Source organism: Ambystoma mexicanum, chromosome 1p, assembly GCF_040938575.1.
Source record: "Ambystoma mexicanum isolate Mex_15411 chromosome 1p, UKY_AmexF1_1, whole genome shotgun sequence".
NCBI lineage: Eukaryota > Metazoa > Chordata > Amphibia > Caudata > Ambystomatidae > Ambystoma > Ambystoma mexicanum.
Window position 1 is genome coordinate 415,783,339 of NC_090921.1, and position 18,002 is coordinate 415,801,340.

General features: G+C 45.4%; 1 protein-coding gene across 9 annotated transcripts in view; it reads left to right on the plus strand.

The window, feature by feature from the left end:
- MYO9B (myosin IXB) overlaps positions 1–18,002 on the plus strand; it is a 925,026-nt gene that overhangs the window by 608,459 nt on the left and 298,565 nt on the right. For all 9 annotated transcript variants that reach the window (XM_069649217.1, XM_069649219.1, XM_069649218.1 and 6 more), the window contains one exon: positions 9,866–9,988. In XM_069649217.1, coding sequence (XP_069505318.1) covers positions 9,866–9,988 — 123 coding nt within the window. The remainder of the gene's footprint in view (positions 1–9,865; positions 9,989–18,002) is intronic.

The window sequence follows — 18,002 nt, forward strand, 5'->3', positions numbered from 1 at the left end:
GCCGAAGCTCCTCAGTGCCGCACCGCAGGACTCATTGGCTTCTTGTGGCCTTCTTTGGTTCCTCTGCAGTAAATGGCCAGTGGCGTGGTGTCCTGTTTTCAGCTCGTAGGGTCAACAGCTTCGTCCGGCTTCCACGTCCTTCGCAGCACCCGCTTGCTTCCTGAGCCTCTGTCTTCGGGCGGCGTCGAGGCTTCTCCCAGGTTCCTGTGGACCTAAGGAAGTCTCTTCTCACCTTCCTCCCACGGTCTCCATGTGGCGAACCAGTTCTCCCGAGTCCTCAGTCTTCTGCCTGCTCCCTGGATCGGCTGGCTCCACAGACTTCTTGGCTCGATAGTCCCTCGGTCAACACTGAGCGGGTGTAACTTCCCCCAGAAACGGCTCCCTCCTGTCAGCTGCTTAGCATTTTTAAATGTCCCAGGACCTATTATGCGCTCGCAACCACTAGAGCGTATCTTGTGCTTCTCGCCTTTGCTGAGCCTCATTACTCCATTCAGTGGGAAATGACCTTGCTATGATTTGCACCTGCTCTGAACAGGCACAGAGGGAAAACCCTAATTTCTTGGCATTTTAAAGTTCATCCCATTTGTGAATTTGCAATACACTTTAAAATGCCTCCTAATCTGCGTGAATGCCCGATTGGGGATTGGGGGTTGGGTGAAGTAAGGGGGGGGGGGTACTTCTGAATAAGCGCATCTAAGATGTACTAATTCAGATGCGCTTTGTGAATTGGGCTCTGTTAGGGAGAATTCTCTGTTAAGGCTAATTTCCCAAACCTAGTGAGTCCCCCAGCAGCTTTGCTGGTGGATTTTTGGTGTTTATTTTTTTTCTCCTGCTAAGAGTGAGATTCTGTTTCTCCCACTCTTAGGCATGATTTGAGAATGTCCTTTGACTATGTAATGTGTTTTATGGGCTATGGGGTCTTTTACTCCATAGGGCTTCATGTGTTTTTGGTATGTATTACACAGCACCCTCAGTGCAGTAAAACTGGGGTGTCATATTGACCCCCAAACATAGACTCCATACCCTGGGACTGACTACTGTCTCCCAGGGCATGTAAAGTCACCATTGGCTTTACTATTCTTAAATTGTGAACAGAACCAGTGCAAACCATCATATTGTGGAAGTACTGGTAGGGGTAATTCGATTGCCCCTGGGTCTGTTTTCCAAGGGGGCACTGTCCAGTCCCCCCTTGTCAAGTTTCTGGCTGGTGGCAGTGGATACCACGCAAAATATTCCACCGGAATATTTCTATGGGATTTTCCCATTCATTTTAAACGCACCACTTTTTGGTGCAATGTTAAAGATACCGCTGGGTTATTTATTTAATATTTATTCCCCGGTTGGGTCTTTTTGCCAGGACTCGGTTTTAAAATCGTGTTTGTGTTCGCCTCTGAACCTCTAACCCAAGTCGAGCCCTATGTTCCACTTTTTGGTGGGCTTCTCCACAGAACCCCTCCAAATGGTGCCACTCTGTCTGGGGTCAACAGGATGTGTGGGAGGGGAATTAGGGACCCTGGACTGAGTTGCCTTGGCAACTCAAGTCACACTCTTGTGTGATTGGCCCAGTGGTGAGCCTCCCGGCTCATCACTTAGCATGTTTGAGTAACAGCTAGGTTGATGAATGGGGGTTTTGCTGCATAAAAGCAGGGCTTTGGGGACTGGAACCTCAGAAGTCGCCACAGGACCTAAAGAATTCGAAGAGGGGAGAAGCTGAGCCATCTGCAACGACGACACCACTGGTGGAGCCCTGCTGTACGAAACTCACCACTTTCCCGACGACAGAGGAGATCTTCTTCCAGGTGAATCTTCTTCCCTTTGAGCTGGTGGGACCAACCAGTTTGCCTTTTTTTCGCCTTCCTGGACCGTCTTGTGGTCGAATCGCCCGTGCCAAGCACCCCAGCGGCCGTATAGCCACGATTCACCACTACAGCGAATAAAAGGGCAGTACCTTTTAACCGGGAATCTCTGCGGCTGGTTTCTTCCCTGGCAGAGCAACGACCTCCAGCTTTCCTCCACGTCGAGATCATCTCTTCCCCTGGACGAAGCCCCGAATCGCACCCGCTGCCAGGAACAACTGCCCCCGCTGGAGCTTTCTCACCATTTCAGGTACTGCGTCCCGCCTGGTCTCCTTTGCAACAGACTGTCCAAGGTGTCCCGTAAATCCTTGACTCTCTATCCTGGGGTGACCTCGGATCTGCTAACATTACCTTTCTGACTTGATCCAACCTGTTTTTTGATGCAAAGACTTTGAGTGCATTTCCATTGTGTGATCTTGGGCACATTCCGCCTTGCTCTCCAAGAGTGGGCCTGGCCTATGAACTTTTTGCTCTACAATAGACCCTGCTTTTCTTGACTTGCTGTGGTTTCTTAAAAGTGTTGGTACTGTGTGTTTTCCCTATTCTGCCTTTTCTCTCCCTTTTTAAACAAATTATTGGAGTGCCATCTATGGTTACGCGCTCACCTCTGTTTTGCTAAATAAGTGGTGTCTGAATCTAGACGTGTCGAATAATTAACTAGGGAGGTGTATATACTTATAGTGACTGTTTGAACTTGCTTGACATATTAGTGCCAGTGTATTTTTACAAGTGTGTTTTTAAATAAATAATTATATACTTTTATACCAAAGCTCTGGTCAGTGTTTGCTTGTGCTACTGTATTTTTAGCCCTATTGTGTATACTCTACATACTGCCTAACTCTTCTTGAGAGAAGTCTGACTGCTCAGCCACAGCCACCAGGTAAATCTGGGTGGTGCGGACTGCTACCAATTGGGTTTACTGCTTACTCCTGTAGTCTTTAACCTTTTGCAGTGGTCCCTAAGGGAACTGCACAGGTTTCTGCCTAACAGGCTCTTCCTTTTTTGGCACAAATGAGTATGTGCTCTAGTGCATCTCCTCAGTTATGCCAAAAACGTTTTGTCGCGGTACTTTCACATGCATGGAAATGGTAGTCAATTCTTGGTGACTTATTTATATAACACAGGAAGGTATTCTCAGTAGCTTTCATAGGTGGTTGAAGGGAGCCATGACAATATGCCATTCAGACAGGGGATTTGGAAGGGGTATCCATAAAAGTTAAATGGGGGGGGGGGATACCATGTCTCGTCTGCTGATGTTAACTGTCCCCTACGAGGGTCGCCTCTTCAATGTGATCCTCCCTCGTTTAGCTTCCCCCAGTGTCACAATCAGGTTGTTGCTACCATTCCCTGGTCTCATGGAGAGAGGCTACCACTAGGAAAGGAGTGATGTCATATTCATCACACCTCACCACTCCTTTTCCGGGAGACTTGCTCCCTAGCCCACACTTTCTTAACACCCCGCTACATGCTTTTTCCGCCACACATCCCAGGCTCCCCGGTCAGTCCCAGGGTTTGCCTCTGTCCACACTACAACTTTAAATCCCTTGGATCTTAACTTGGCCGCACTCTTCTATCACTCCTCCACTGTATGCATCCTGATGTTCCTCCTCTGCTTTCTCCTCAACCACCAACTCATTGTTCCAACCTCTGATGTTTCTCCTTTTTTCTCACTCTCCTCATCCTCATTCCAACTGCTGAATGTTAGGGAGATTTGTACACAACCCTGTTGTGATGGGTGTGCAGCCATCTCTCCTAATGGCAGAACACAAATCCAACCAAAAGGAATGCCAAACCTTTCTAAAGGTAAGTATTGTGTCGGAGGAATCTGGCTCAAATTCAAGAGGGAAGTACTGATATGAAAGCTCCATTAGTCCACACAGTTAACCAAAGAAACACCCAACACTGGCATACTGAAAAAATATACAGTTTATTAAAGTAGCACACAAAATATCGATCAGGTTAAAATAAGTACTTTAGGTGCACATACCACAAGTCGGAAGGAAGTAATATGTTTTTAAAAAAAAAAAAGTGAACATGATTTAAGACACTTCTCACTTCAACTGCTAGAAAGTGAGACTAGACTACCAACTGGATGATGAGCACTACGCATATAGGGCCAGAGGCTCATAAAATAGCGCAAATGAAAGGAGCACAGGCAATGCACTCGGTTCATTTGGGCTATTTTTAGAAATGCTCAAAGATGACCTGATCAGTTCGAGATGGGCTGGACAATAACACAAAGATGCACTGTCCACCCCCCCTTGCACTCCTGTCACTAATCTGACAGGTTCCCATGAACCACTTGGCTGCTGAAAGCACTTTTCACAGAGACAGGTGGTTAAAAAGTCTGTCAATGTGAAATGACTTCCCAAAAAAAAAGGTTTTGGGAAGTCCCCCGATTGGGGGATGGAAATACTAATGTGAAAGCTGTGGTTTAACCCGCGGCTGTCACACTTCAAAAGAAAATCATGACTGGGTCGGAAATGACCCTGCCATGATTTATGACCACTATGAAAAGGGCGTTATCTAAGTCAGGTAAATTCCCAAGCTTTTTTTCTCAGGGGATCAGGACTCAAAGGGAATTCATTCAAAGCGAAAAACAGAAGTTGAGTCTGATTACCCCTCTTTCCGTTGCCCTAATGTGTCAGCGTGACGCTCACTTACAAACTAGACATATCCCATCTGGCTACTAAGGGACATCATAAATCCGATACAGGCACAAATTTAGGAAATAAATTCACTTTTTAATATTATGGATAAAAACATGGGCGACAAATGCCCTACATATAACATTACACATTTACACAGTACACAACTTGTTAAAAAAAAACCTTATTTCCATATAACAACCAGAGTACAAATGCGCTTATGGCACAAGGGGGTACAAACAACACAGATTGCGTGGTTTGTATATAAATCCCACAGTTAAATCATGAGGGTATTTCAGATAGATGTCGACATGTTTCGGCCGTTTTTTTATTTTGGACACTATCTCTAGTGTCTCAAATCTCTCTTTTCTTAGGCCATCTTCAGGACACGATTCCTTCAAAAGGTCAACAAAGACTCTATACCCCAGAGTTGATCAGCATGACCACTTTCTACAAGAAATATATAAAACACATACCACATAAAAGTCACAGGACTCATTCATTACAAGGGTTAAAAAAATCAACAAACATAAATAAACATTACGGAATGTGTGTATCAATGCACTCACAATGCCAATATTAAAAACATATTACACAAAACATGAATGTATAAGCGTCACTGAAACAAATAATGTAGCATCAAGGCAATGTAAGCGAGCTGTTCTCAATTTAGCCCTTTCATTTAATTCAGGACTCAATAGTAGCTAAAGACTTTATGAATACTTCTCCGATCAAATGTATTACAAACAAAGCCAGATTCATTTCTGTCCTTATCATAAGGAGCTCTCATAAACTCACATATGTCACATTCTACTTGTGGAAAAAGGCTAGATGAGTCAAAGCCCTAGCCCTAGGAGCCCAAAATATATAGGGTGGGGGAAAAACCAACCGACAAAACACCTTGTTGAAATATAACAGTTTCCATCCGTTAAATCCCCGAGATGATAATCTCCCGGTGGGCCAATTTCCAAAGATCTGGAGTAACTGCTCTTCCATGAGTTATTTCATCAATAAAAGTAATATGTTTTTAATATTGGCATTGAGTGCATTGATACACACATTCCGTAATATTTATTGATGTTTGTTGATTTTTTGAACCCTTGTAATGAATGAGGCCTGTAACTTATATGTGGTATGTGTTTTATATATTTCTAGTAGAAAGTGGTCATGCTGATCAACTCTGGGGTATAGAGTCTTTGACCTTTTTGAAGGAATCGTGTCCTGAAGATGGCCTAAGAAAAGAGAGATTTAAGACACTAGAGATAGGGTCCGAAATAAAAAAACGGCCGAAACATGTCGACATCTATCTGAAGTACCCTCATGATTTAACAGTGGGATTTATATATAAACCAAGCATTCTGTTTTTTGTACCTCCTTGTGCCATGAGTGCATTTGTACTCTGGTTGTTATATGGAAATAAGGTTTTTTAACAAATTGTGTACTGTTGTAATGTTATATGTAGGGCATTTGTCGCCCTTGTTTTTATCCATAATATTAAAAAGTGAATTTATTTTTTCTAAGTTTGTGCCTGTATGGGGTCTATGATGTCCCTTAGTAGCCAGATGGGATATGTCTAGTTTGTAAGTGAGCGTCACGCTGACACATTAGGGCAACGGAAAGAGGGGTAATCAGACTCACCTGTTTTTCACTATGAAAAGGTACAAGTGCATCCCATTTGTGAATTTGCCATGTGCTTTAAAATGCCTCCTTATCTCCACGAATGCTTGATTGAGGGGGGGGGGTACGGGGGGTCACCTCAAAAGACACATCTAAGATGTACTACTTCAGATGCCCTTTGTGTACTGGGCTGTCCCTTTCGAGAATCTGGCCCCAAATCTAACTAGGGGTTGAGGGACCCTGGACACTGGTACTCAGTAAGACTGCTGAAAGGCAATATTTCACAAAGTTGCCACACAATGACTACAGTATTCCTGACTCTCTAGTGTGTAGAAACAAGATTGCTCCAAATGCACTCTACACAGTACATATATAGCGAGAGAGGGGAGAGTAAAAGGATCTACACACTATAAAACGCAAACAAAAAAGACCAGAGTAATTATTTCCGATGTACAGCAATAGCCACAAGGACACCATACACTCCTATGAAAGGCATAGATGCAAATGTAGTAACAAGTGACACAAGGCATTTAGGTAAAAGTAGTGTAAAAGGAGACACATGGCTAAAAATAAAATGATCTTCAGGAATTTGAGGAAGTATGCCGTGAAATGAACCTCAATTTTGAGAATGTGTGATTCATTGTGTGATATGGATTACCTTTGTAAACTGTTTGTTGCTTCCAGCTTTTAGGGAGATTTCATTTGTATGCTTCATCCCCTCTCGTATGAGACCCCCAGCACTTTTTGCTGGACCTCTGGACCTTTTTAAATGTATCCTGAATGAGTGGAGCCTTTTTATACTCATTCATTCTTATGGGCTCTGTTCTGTTTTTACCTGTCCTATGGAATATACTTTCCTCCATATCTCTCTTAAGGCATCTGTATTTTACTTTTGCAGCGCACAGCTCCTTATGGGCAGTGTTGTTGGGAACCCTTTGGGTTCTCCTTTGAGATTCTTTCTGTATCCTTACTTTCTACTTTTGTTAAGGATAGTATCTCTCCTAAAACTTTATTTTCTGAGAGATTGGCACACACCACCTTATGTGGAGTGCCAAGGGGATACTTACTATCCCCCTTCTCTCTGCTCCTGTGGCTTATTAGTCCCATAGACAACCCTCTAGTTATGGCTTTTCTTTGTTAGCCCTTCTACCGTCCCAGGGTGGGGGGGGGTTGCGGGACGGGGGGGATGTGTGTGTGTCTGTTTTGTCTTTGGCAGGACCTTTGTCCCCGCCTAGGCTCCAGTGTGTCTGGATAGGCAGGAAGTGGGGTAGCAGTTATTCACTTCCATGCTCTTTGTCTGCCAGTTAGGGACATTTATAATTATTGTACTTCATCCCCTCTCCCAGTGAGAGCCCTAGCACGTTTTGCTTTTTACTGGACTTCTGGAACTTTTTCATTTAATCCTGAATGAGTGGAGCCTTTTTGCACTCCTTCATTCTTGTGGGCTCTGTCATTTGGAACTCTATTCTTTGTAATCTACCTGTACTATGGTCTGCTCCATAGCTCTTAAAGGAATCTGTGTTTTACTACTGCAGCACAAAGCTCCTAATGGGCAGTGGTGCTGGGGACCCTTACGGTCTTCCTTTAAGATAGTTTTTCTATATTCTTAAGTAACTACAGTTCTTAAGGATAGAGTGCTAGTATCTCTCCCAAAACTCTATAGTCTGAGAGATTGGTAGTCCACTGAGGGTGGTGTGTGCCAACGGGATACTTAGAATCCCCCTTCTCTCTGCTCCTGTGACTTTTCAGTCCCATAGACAATCACCTAGTTATGGCTGGTGGCAATGGACGCATTCTTCCATCTATTGTGTATTTTTTATATCGCAGGCTATGTCCTTAGCCTCGGTAGTGCACAATAGGGGCAGCCAAGTACCAACTTCGGGCTTCCTGTCTTTTTTTTGCCATTTACTAGCATGTGTTTGTTCTTTGTTGGCCCTTCTTCTGCCATTCTGGGAGGAGGAGGTCTGTCTGTTTTTGTGTCTGTGTATGTGTTTTTGCCTTTGGCGGGAACCAGTAGGTATCCCTCCCTAGACTCCAGAGTGTCTGGGCAGGCAGTAAGTGGGGGAGGAGTCCTTAGTCCGCCAGAGTGTCTGAATAGGACCAGCTCCCACATACCAGCTGTCCTGATTGGACAGCCAAACGTCCCTTTCTGTAAAATGCTGAGCAAGATTAGAGGAGTGTGTGCTGAACTTTATAAAAGGGGAGGCTTCTGGAGTGTAAAGCATGTAGACCACAGGAAACAGAAGTAACCGGAGAAGAACACGACCAGAGACGCTTGCAGACCCTTTGGAAAACCGTGAAGCGACCACTGCTCTGCTGACCCAGTTTTCTCTGCAACAGAGGAGCTCCAAAGAGGCAGACTCCTTCCCTTTGACTGGTGGGAACAACCACTCCCAAAACAAGCCGTAATCAGAGCCATCTTCTGAGGTGCTTTGCCACTCCAGAGCTGCAGAACCCCAATACCAGGAGACCTCTGACCCAATTGAAATGCATCGTCGTAAAAAGGCCGTATCCTTCCAAGTCTTTGAGCTCCAGGTGAACCTCCAGAGAAACATTCCATCACATCCAAGTCTCCTCAGCAGAGTAGTGGACACCAGGAATTGAAGGTTGACCGGGCGAATCGGGTCCTTTTTGTTGGTGCTGAAGAAAGGGTGCCAAAACCTCAAACTGACCAGAACAGCTGACGAAATCTGTGCCAGAGGTTCTGTCTCGAGGCTGCTGCTCTGAGAGATCCTGTCTATTGACCTGCCTTACTCATCAGACCAAGGAATCCAGAGGTCAGGTCCAGTGCTGCCACATCGAGGAGAATCCAGCCACAAACATTTCTTCAAACCTAAGGTACTGTGGCGAAAAAGATATTGCTTACCTTGATCTGTGAAGTTGCTCCAGAGCATTGGAGTGCACATACAGGTGTCCAGGGTAAACCCCCTCTTACCTCTGACCACAACTGCTGCTTGTGTCCCACTAGGAAGTCCTTAACAGGGTCTTTGAGTGGGTGCCGTTCCGCCTGCCAGGTCAGACCTGGCGGGTGGAAAGGCACCCTCTCGCAGAACTCTTGAGTATGCTGGTCCGGTAAAAACGGTGCCGGTAGTTTACCGGCACCGTTGTTCACGGAGCGGCATACTTATGAGGCCCAATATCTTATGTGGTTTTGCTAACTAAATTTGATTACCGCATTTCCTTTCTTACACAAGTGCGCAGTAGGACCGATAATACATTAGAACTGTCATTGGTGTCCAACGCTGTAACATTTGTAACCGCAAACAACTACAAACTAAGCAGTGGCCTTTGAAAAGGTATCTTAAAGTAATCTCATGTGTTTTGGTTAGTTGTACTAAGTATTTTAAAGTATATCTTGTGTAAATATAATAAATATATATTTGCATTTATGTTTAAGTGTTCCTTTGAATTGCATTACTAACTAGGTTCAGTGTACTTACCTACAGATCACATCTTCCTCTTATAAGCTTGTCTGCTCTGCCACTCTATCAAGGTTCCATGAGTAGTACAGACTGATACTAAGAGTTGGGGGATCTAAAAGCCATTTGGATTGTTTTATAAAGTCTTAATCTCACAGTGGACTTTAGGAAAACTCCCCTAACTCCAACCTTAGGCTGCCTGCTTTGGGATTGATTTTTGAATGGCTTGTGATCAACCACAGAACATTTGTGTAGCTAATGAAACCAGTTTGCTGTTCCCAAGATAATTCTAAATCTGCCTATTTTTTTTCCTTCACATTTTTAGGATTTCATGGATCAGTTCAAAGTGCTGCTGCCAAAAAATGCCAAACCGGGCAGGGACACAATCTCGGCTTTGCTGTTTAAAATGGGAATGGACAGATTTAATCATCAAATCGGAAAAAGCAAGGTTTGTTTGTTCTATTTTGACTCCTACTAAAGACAACGCAAAAAAGAACTGCATCAGGTCGTCTTTGTTACGGAGGTTGTGGGAGGAAAATCTACTGATAAGCCCAGTAGTATGACAAGAGAGGAAAAGGGCTTTTCAGATACAGGGGTTACAACTTTTTTAGATAAGCAAATTCAGCGGGGCTGATGCATCCAATACACTTGCAGTCTGTCCATTTCTTTAAAGTATGGCACCTCGACATCCATCAGATTATAACTACCCGTTTTTTAATGGAATCACGTTGTACAATTGATTTTTACATCCTTCTCCAAGGTAATTGGTTCTCCTATAACATACTGTTCATGGTCCCGTAGCTTCTCGTCTTCTCTTAATTTCTCCTTATGCCCACCTTCCTCCCTCGTTCTCCTTTCAAGCTGAGAATTAATGGGCAAATTCTGCCAACCACCCTATTTCTCTGCACCCTCCTTCCTCTTGCCCACTCTAATTTCCTTTTTCTCATATTACTGTAACCCAGCCCATTTTCCTACTAGGTTTCCTCCTGCTCAGTCACTTATCACAACTCCACCTTACAGATAAAATGCTAGCATAACACCACCTTCCCCATTGCATGTACATGGATTTTTGTTTGCATGCACTTCTCTTTTTTCATGCCAAAATTACATCTCTGTTCTATTTCAAGACCACCATCCCCTATTCCAGTCTGCTGTACTGCCATTCCCCTTCTCCACCATGGGGTCTTACATTGATTCACATGGTCCATGAATATTCCCTGTCATCAGGCTGGGAATCCACAGTAAAAACTGCTAATCTAATATAGTCTATTGCTGTCACTTTCGTTCATACTGCCACCTCCAATGACATTTGTCCACCTAAACTCCACTCATGGTAGCCATCTTCAGAATTTTACTGCATGTGTTTGTGTTGAGCCCTCGTGTTTCGTTCTCAAAATACTGCTAACTTTTTACCTATTTTTTCAAGACTTTTGCCTGACCAGATCCGTCCATGGTTGCATCTTTGGACCATGGGCGGCTGCAGGCCCAGCCTTGTCCTTTCTTCACACTGTAGAGGAGGTCCCAAATAAAGCCTGCACTCCCTTCACCCATTTTGAAGTACCAGGAACATTCACACCAAAATATGTGACGTATGATGAGCAAGTAAAACAGCAGAGAGCTGCAGTAGGGCTCCGCCCAGTACCCATCAGAAGAGCAACACCTATTGAAGTACCAATAACCAGACAACCATGGACAGTAAGGTATCCATTGAGAAAACCCTACCAACAAATGAGACGAAATGAAGATTGCCTAAGTACCGTCCCGGAAGAAACCAAAAAGGTCTTGATGAAAGACGAATGGTGACATCACAAGAGCCCGGATGAACTCATAGATAGAACAAATGACGAACCAAGAATGACACAAGGAGAAGAAACACCATGAGAAAAGATATTGTGAACTTAGTGATAGAAAACTATCAAAGCATAAAAGACTTAAGCTGTAAGCAGGATGAAGATATTCAACCAGCTAACGCCTGTACATATGCTTGAAACCGCAAGAAAGCTAAGAAAACAGTGCAGCTTGCTATGCTAAGTAGAAAAATAGTGCGGTAAGCGCCACTGTACATCATCTACCTTCAAAACGAAGCACATTATTAGAAGTGCGTTTCCACCTTACACGAAAAGCAGAATCAACTCTGGTTACTAGAGGCCAAACAAGACAAGATTCATATTCTAGCAAAATGAGAAGAGATGGCTGAATCGAAACTCAGCAGATGCAACTCATGCCAAGAGAGCCAAGGTCATACCAATAGAAGGAACAAACAGTAGCTACATATAATTGAAACTTAAGAACAGAATATCCTGTCTCTGAAAGTTCAACATTAGGAAGCGTAGGCAGGTGGCAAGCCGAATAAGAATTAAACCCACACATTGAGAGAAACCAGGCATCACGTGACCATCCGAGCGAGGAGAAGCACGATTTCACACCTACGCGTGGCATCCGCCCAGGAGAAAATAGCTGAACTTTCCCAGGCAGAAGATGCAGTTTTGAGGCCAACCTCAGTAACATAATTGACACATTGTTGAAGTGATGATTGATTGTAACCTTAATTGAAGGAAGGCCGGGTAGCTCAGGGGGGCACCCTGCACCTGGCTGACCATTCTGCGTGCTGCTAAGTAAAATGGAAATTTATGCATGGGGTTGGTGCCAACCCAATTACATTGGACCACACAATCTAGGGTCCTATAGTTAGTAGAACCAATGGGACGTCATACTTTTGGTAACGTCTACAGTAGTTATTTTGAAGGAAGGGCTTAGACGCCTACCTGACAGTGTTTTACCCAATCCCTTCACTCCGTTACCATATACAGATATAGCACCTATATTAAGTTCTTTGGAGTTGAAGCGAGACGACGATCGCATCACTGCTGGTTGCCATGACTCCCCATTTTTTGTACTTGTCATTAAACTGACTCCCTTTGCCGAACCATTGAGTTGTCCTTATTGATTGGTGTTGGAGTAATAAATCTGCACCCCCATCCATCTCAAGGTGCAGCTATCTCGTCTTAAAGTACTCCCGGAGCAAACCTCGGCTATATGGGCCGGCCGGGGGTCTCCGGAGTACAACACCATGGTGGACGCCACTAGAAAATGCCTTTAAGGCCTGTGTTAGGCAAAGTTTGCATATGCAGTACCCTCTGGGAACACTACAAACAACTTGGACTACAGGTATAGGAGACCCAACCTTTGGTATAAGCTTGTACTACACTGTTTTGGTAACATGTTGAGCAGCCAGGCTTATCTTAGGAGGGGTTAATGTGAGCTGCAGGGGAGTTATACCGAGATTCAGTGACAAGTATTCAAATAAACTCTAACGCTCAAGGTTTCTTGGATAAACAATTATTAATGTGTTTATTAGTCAGTTAGAATAAGCCTTCTTCAGAAGGGAGCAATATAATAGCAACACACAAATATTCTTCAATACTATACACTCTTGGTTTCTAAATCAGTAAAGACACTTTTGGGATGGCCTAGAGACAGAACCTACACCCTCCGGTGACTTCGATAGCTAGGGTGCCGGGGACATTAATATCTTACTGTTTGCATTTAGAGTACTGTTATAAGTTGGTAAAAGGAAAAGATTATTAGAACAACAAGAGACCACAAATATTCTTATGCAGGCAAATACTTTTGGATCCCCACAGCAGAGTCATTCAGTATTACAGGCAAGGCCAAAGTCAATGGGCAAAAGTCTTATATAGGGTGGAGCACTTCTGGTAGGTAAGTAGAAAAGTCTTTGCACAATGTTTTAGAAGTCTTTGAAGAAAAGAAGAATCAAATGTAGGGCCACAGCCGTTTGACTTGTGAGTGGTAGAAGAGGCACGCAACTCTACAGCAAGAGGTAAATTCTCTCAGACTTTGTACAGTACTTTTGAATTGAAGAAAAAGTGCAGCAGATGACATTTGTTCCTGTGCAGCTCTGCAGATATCACTGTTCCGTGGCCTCTGTCGTGGGGACAAGAGGGAGGACTGCTGGGGACTCCTGCAAAGGGACGGTCATCGCTCACAAACGGCAATCTTCAAATCAGTGGCTGTTCAGTGTTTCAGCTCCTTGCGTCTACTGCAAATAGCAGCACCGCAGATCCTGGCTGTTGAGGTGGGCTTTCCCTGCTCCTGGGGTCCCGCACTATGTTGAGGGGGCTCAAGCTCGGTCAGCCCTGCTTCCTGGGAGTCCTGTTTATCATCCTGGAGCTCTAGGCCAGCTTAAAAGCAACACACACAATCTTGTGTTCCTCTCCCTGGCTATACGGTTTACAGCAGCAACCCTGTGAAAATTCAACCAGCTCCGAGAAGGATGTCCAGGTGGCTTATTTTGGAGTTGATTTGGTCCCACCAACTCAAGGGGAGAAGTCGTCCTTGCTGGGACTTCTCTGTTGATACGAATTTGGAGTTTCAGCACTGCAGCAGGGCTTCACCAGGCAAACCAACGGTCAAGGAGTTGCAGCAGGCGTCCTTTTCAAGTTGTTCTTCAGTTCCTTCATCCAGTGGTCGACTCTGCCTTCAAAGTCATAAGCCTTGCCTTTTATTCAGTTCTCTCATATTCATTCCAGCCTAGCTGTCCGTCACCCAGCCGGGTGGCTGTCCTTGCCGGACAGTCAGCCGGCCAATCACTACAGAGTGCACTTGGGCCTCCTAGGAGACTAAGCACAGGGAGTTTCGGGCACCTCCCTCAATTCCTGCCTACCTCAGACACCCTGGAGCCAGAGACAGGCATCACTCGCGAATCCCACCAAAGGCCAAGAGAACAATGGGACCAAACATGGTTTGGCGCGCAGAGTAAATCTTAAGAAGGGCCTTTCCACAAAGAAATGGCGAAAAAAGAAGACTGGGCCCATTTTGATAAAAGGAAACCACTGCCACCAGCCATTCAGTGAGGAAAGGGTAACATAACAATGTTACATGAGAAGCTAGACAAAGGGGATACTAGGTAACCCCTCTAGAACCCTATTGTAAGATAGCGTGTGCTGGGTCTAGAAAGTTACAATTGTAAGTAAAGTCAATTTCACTTCACTTCACTGCTCTGGGCAACAGTAGTTTATCCCACAGAAGGTATTTAAACCTTTGGGAAATCTGAAAGACTTCCCTGTGCCACTGCACTGAAGGTGCCGAGTGACACAGGGAAATCTGAAAGACTTCCCCGTGTCACTGCACTGAAGGTGCCGTGTGACACAATGTAAAAGATGATGCATATGGAGTTTGTCAGGCTCCATAACCATAGAAACACAAAGCTCAGAAATCGCATTAAAATACATGAGAGAGTGGGGAAAAAGTGTCTCACTCTCTCCAGGTTAAAAAAAATCAAGTCCTCAAAATCCAGCAAAGTTGCTGGTGGTTTCTAAGGTGGAGAGAATTAGCACATTTCTGAGAATTCTCCCTAACAGCCTGCGAAAATTGCAGCCTGAAAAACATCTTTAGGGAAGATCGGCACCTCAAGTGCATCTACTGCCTACATCCCGACCACGATTGTGACGGATGTTCCATATGCCAGGCCTTCTGCAAGACTTGGAATGACCGCCATAGAAGGTTAGTGGCGGGGATTGAGGATGGGACACCCTCTGTTTTGGCCTCTCTCTGAAGTCATGCCTATTCCAGGGTAGACAGGCCCATAGATCGTGCACCCTCCGATAAAGAGGTTGAGAACCTTTTGATGACACTTCTCTTGTGTCCCATTTGACCTCCGCCCGGGGACAGGATAACTCCCAAGAACTCCACTACAGTACAGTGAAAGTCACACTTCTCTAGTTTAGCTTATAAGTTGTGTTCCCGCAAACGTTGCAGCACTGCTTTCACGTGTTCCTCCTTGGATTGTGAATATATCAAGATGTTGTCGATATAAACCACAGTGAAGCTGTCCAGATACCCATAGAGGACAGCATCCAGGCAATGTTGGAAGGCAGCGGATGCGTTACAGAGACCGAATGGCATGACCTGGTATTCATACAGTCCAAATCTCGTTCCAAAAGCGTTTTTCCATTTGTCACCTTCACGCACCCACACCAGGTGGTAAGCCCCCTGTAGATAGTTTGGAATAGATGGAAGCTCTGCACACCTGATCTAGAAAAACGAGTATGATTGGCAAGGGGTAGCTGTTTTATTTTACTGCGATGCGTTTTACTGACTGGTAGTCAATGCAAGTCCAGAGGTCCCCTGTCGTCTTTGGCACGAAAAATGGGGGAGATTATACCAGCAAGGTGGAATGTCAGATGAATCCATTCTCTATATCGGCATCATTGTATTCTTTCAAATGCCTGTTCTCTGCTTCTGTTAGGGCATAAATCCTGCTACAGGGCACGCTAACCCTGGGCTCTAAATCGATCCTGCAGTCGAACGACTGCTGAGGGGGCAGGGTTTCTGCTGCTGCCCTACTGAAAACATCCCGATATTCTTCATACTCTAGGGACAGAACTACTGTGGTTTCCTGAGCGACTTCCACGCCTGTCACTTGAGTCACCCCCTACATCTGGCTGACGATTCCTCCTTCTTTGGTACAATTTTTGTTACAATGGCCAAAGGAAAATTGCACCGTGCCTCTAGCCCAATCGATCATTGGATTATGTAGCATAAGCCAGGGGAGCCCAAGAATGAGCTCGAACTGGGGGGCTGCTATAACATCGAACTGGATGACCTCCTTATGTCCTTGTATTTATAATAACACCTCCTCAGTGTGTTGGGTTACAGGTCCTGAGGTCAACAGGGAACCATCCACCGACCAAACTGTCTCTTCACTTTCCCTAGAGCACACAGGAAGACTGAGTTTGTGCGTAGTTGCTGTCCACAAAATTTCCGGTCGACCGAGTCCAGCCTAAGTGTGACTGTCATGTCCTTTTGGTGCGTTCATATCAATGCAGTGACAGTGATGTGGGCCTTGAGAGTGTGAGTAACGTTGGCCAAGACATGGATTGGGGAGTCAGCAAGGTTTTTGCTCGGTGGAACCACCCCCATCACTGGCGAGCGCTGGAGTTTCCCCCCATGGGGTCCCCTTTTGTTTTTTCTCCACATTATTTTACGAAATGGCCCGATTTACCACAGTAGAGACACAGCTTTTCCCACCTTCTCTTTTCCTCCTTTGATATTGGGCTTCGGACTGACCCGATTTGCATAGGTTCTGCGTCAATGGTTTTTTCACTCTTGGGGACGATGGTGGGCCTCTAGTAGTCCAACCTTGCTGGATTCTGCTTAGCCTCCCACCGCCTTTTATCTTGATGTACCTCCCCTTGGCAGTAATCTAAGCGCACAGCTAAATCAATCATTGCCGTACATGACTCTGGCTGCAAGTACACTTGCGCAATTAGATCCTTCAAGTCGTCTGAGTCCTTGATAGAATAGGGCTAGCCTCTTCTCGTGTGGCCATTCTGCTTCCACCACCAAGCGATTAAAGGTGGTGACATAGGTGACCAGCTCCTTACTGCCTTGATGCAGTGTCAGTAGTTCTCGGTCCGGTATGAGAGAAGCTGCTCTGTGTTTACATATTTTCCCAAACTCTTCCTGGAAACTGTGCCTGTCATACAACATGGCGTCCTTTTGAACTAGTGGGGTTGCCCAGGCCACTGTGTCTCCCGTGAGATAAGGGATGACGAGAGCAGTCTGAGCCTGATCAGACCGAAACGCAGTGGGTTTAGTGAGGAAATGCAACTGGCACAGAGTGATGAATGTAGTGTAATTCTGCAGATCCTCCCCATATCTTTCTGGTGGGGCTAAGGGCAACAGGGGTTCTACCTGAACAGGGACCGAGGCCACCACTGGTGGGACTCTGTCTGGGAGCTGGCTCCCCTGTGCAGTAAGGACCTGCGCTGGGGTAGCCAGTGTTGCGTAATCCTGTAGGGTAGCTGCCAACTCTGCCTTTAATTCCTGTAGGACTTGTACTATGTCCTCCATGATGGCAAATTCATGCTACCTGGGCGCTGTAAAATATGTGGGTTTGCGCTGTCAAGACGAATCTCGATCCAGCGCAGAGGCAGCACGAACTCCTACCTCCCCTTGAAGGTCTTGGCGCCTGTAGTAGTGAAATCACAGGCCGTCACGACCCCCACAGGGAAAGAGGGTTGGGGTCGACGGGTTGAATGGGAAGAGGGAAGTAGGTACACCGGAAAGGCAGTTAGGGAGAGGTTGTAGATAGGTAAGGGATGTTCGGGAAAAAACATGCTCCTTGTCTCTTGGCTTGCGGCTCACCTTCCCCGATGGCTTCTTGCATACAAGCTTCCACTCAGAATGGGGTTTGGCCACTCAGTTGGGCTGTCGCTCAGTTTGCCCCATGCACACTCGCTTGTTTGCTCTCTGTGATTGCCCCTCCGGTTTTGTGGGGCATGTGGTCGCCCCTTGACACTCATTCCGGAGCTTGGTACCTGACCAAAACCATTGACCAAGATGCCGGGCCTTAGCACCTGACCTTCGTTTAAAGCACAACCCTAAACATAATTCACTTAGACTACATGGTTGCACAGGTTTAACTACCTTGCTAGTAA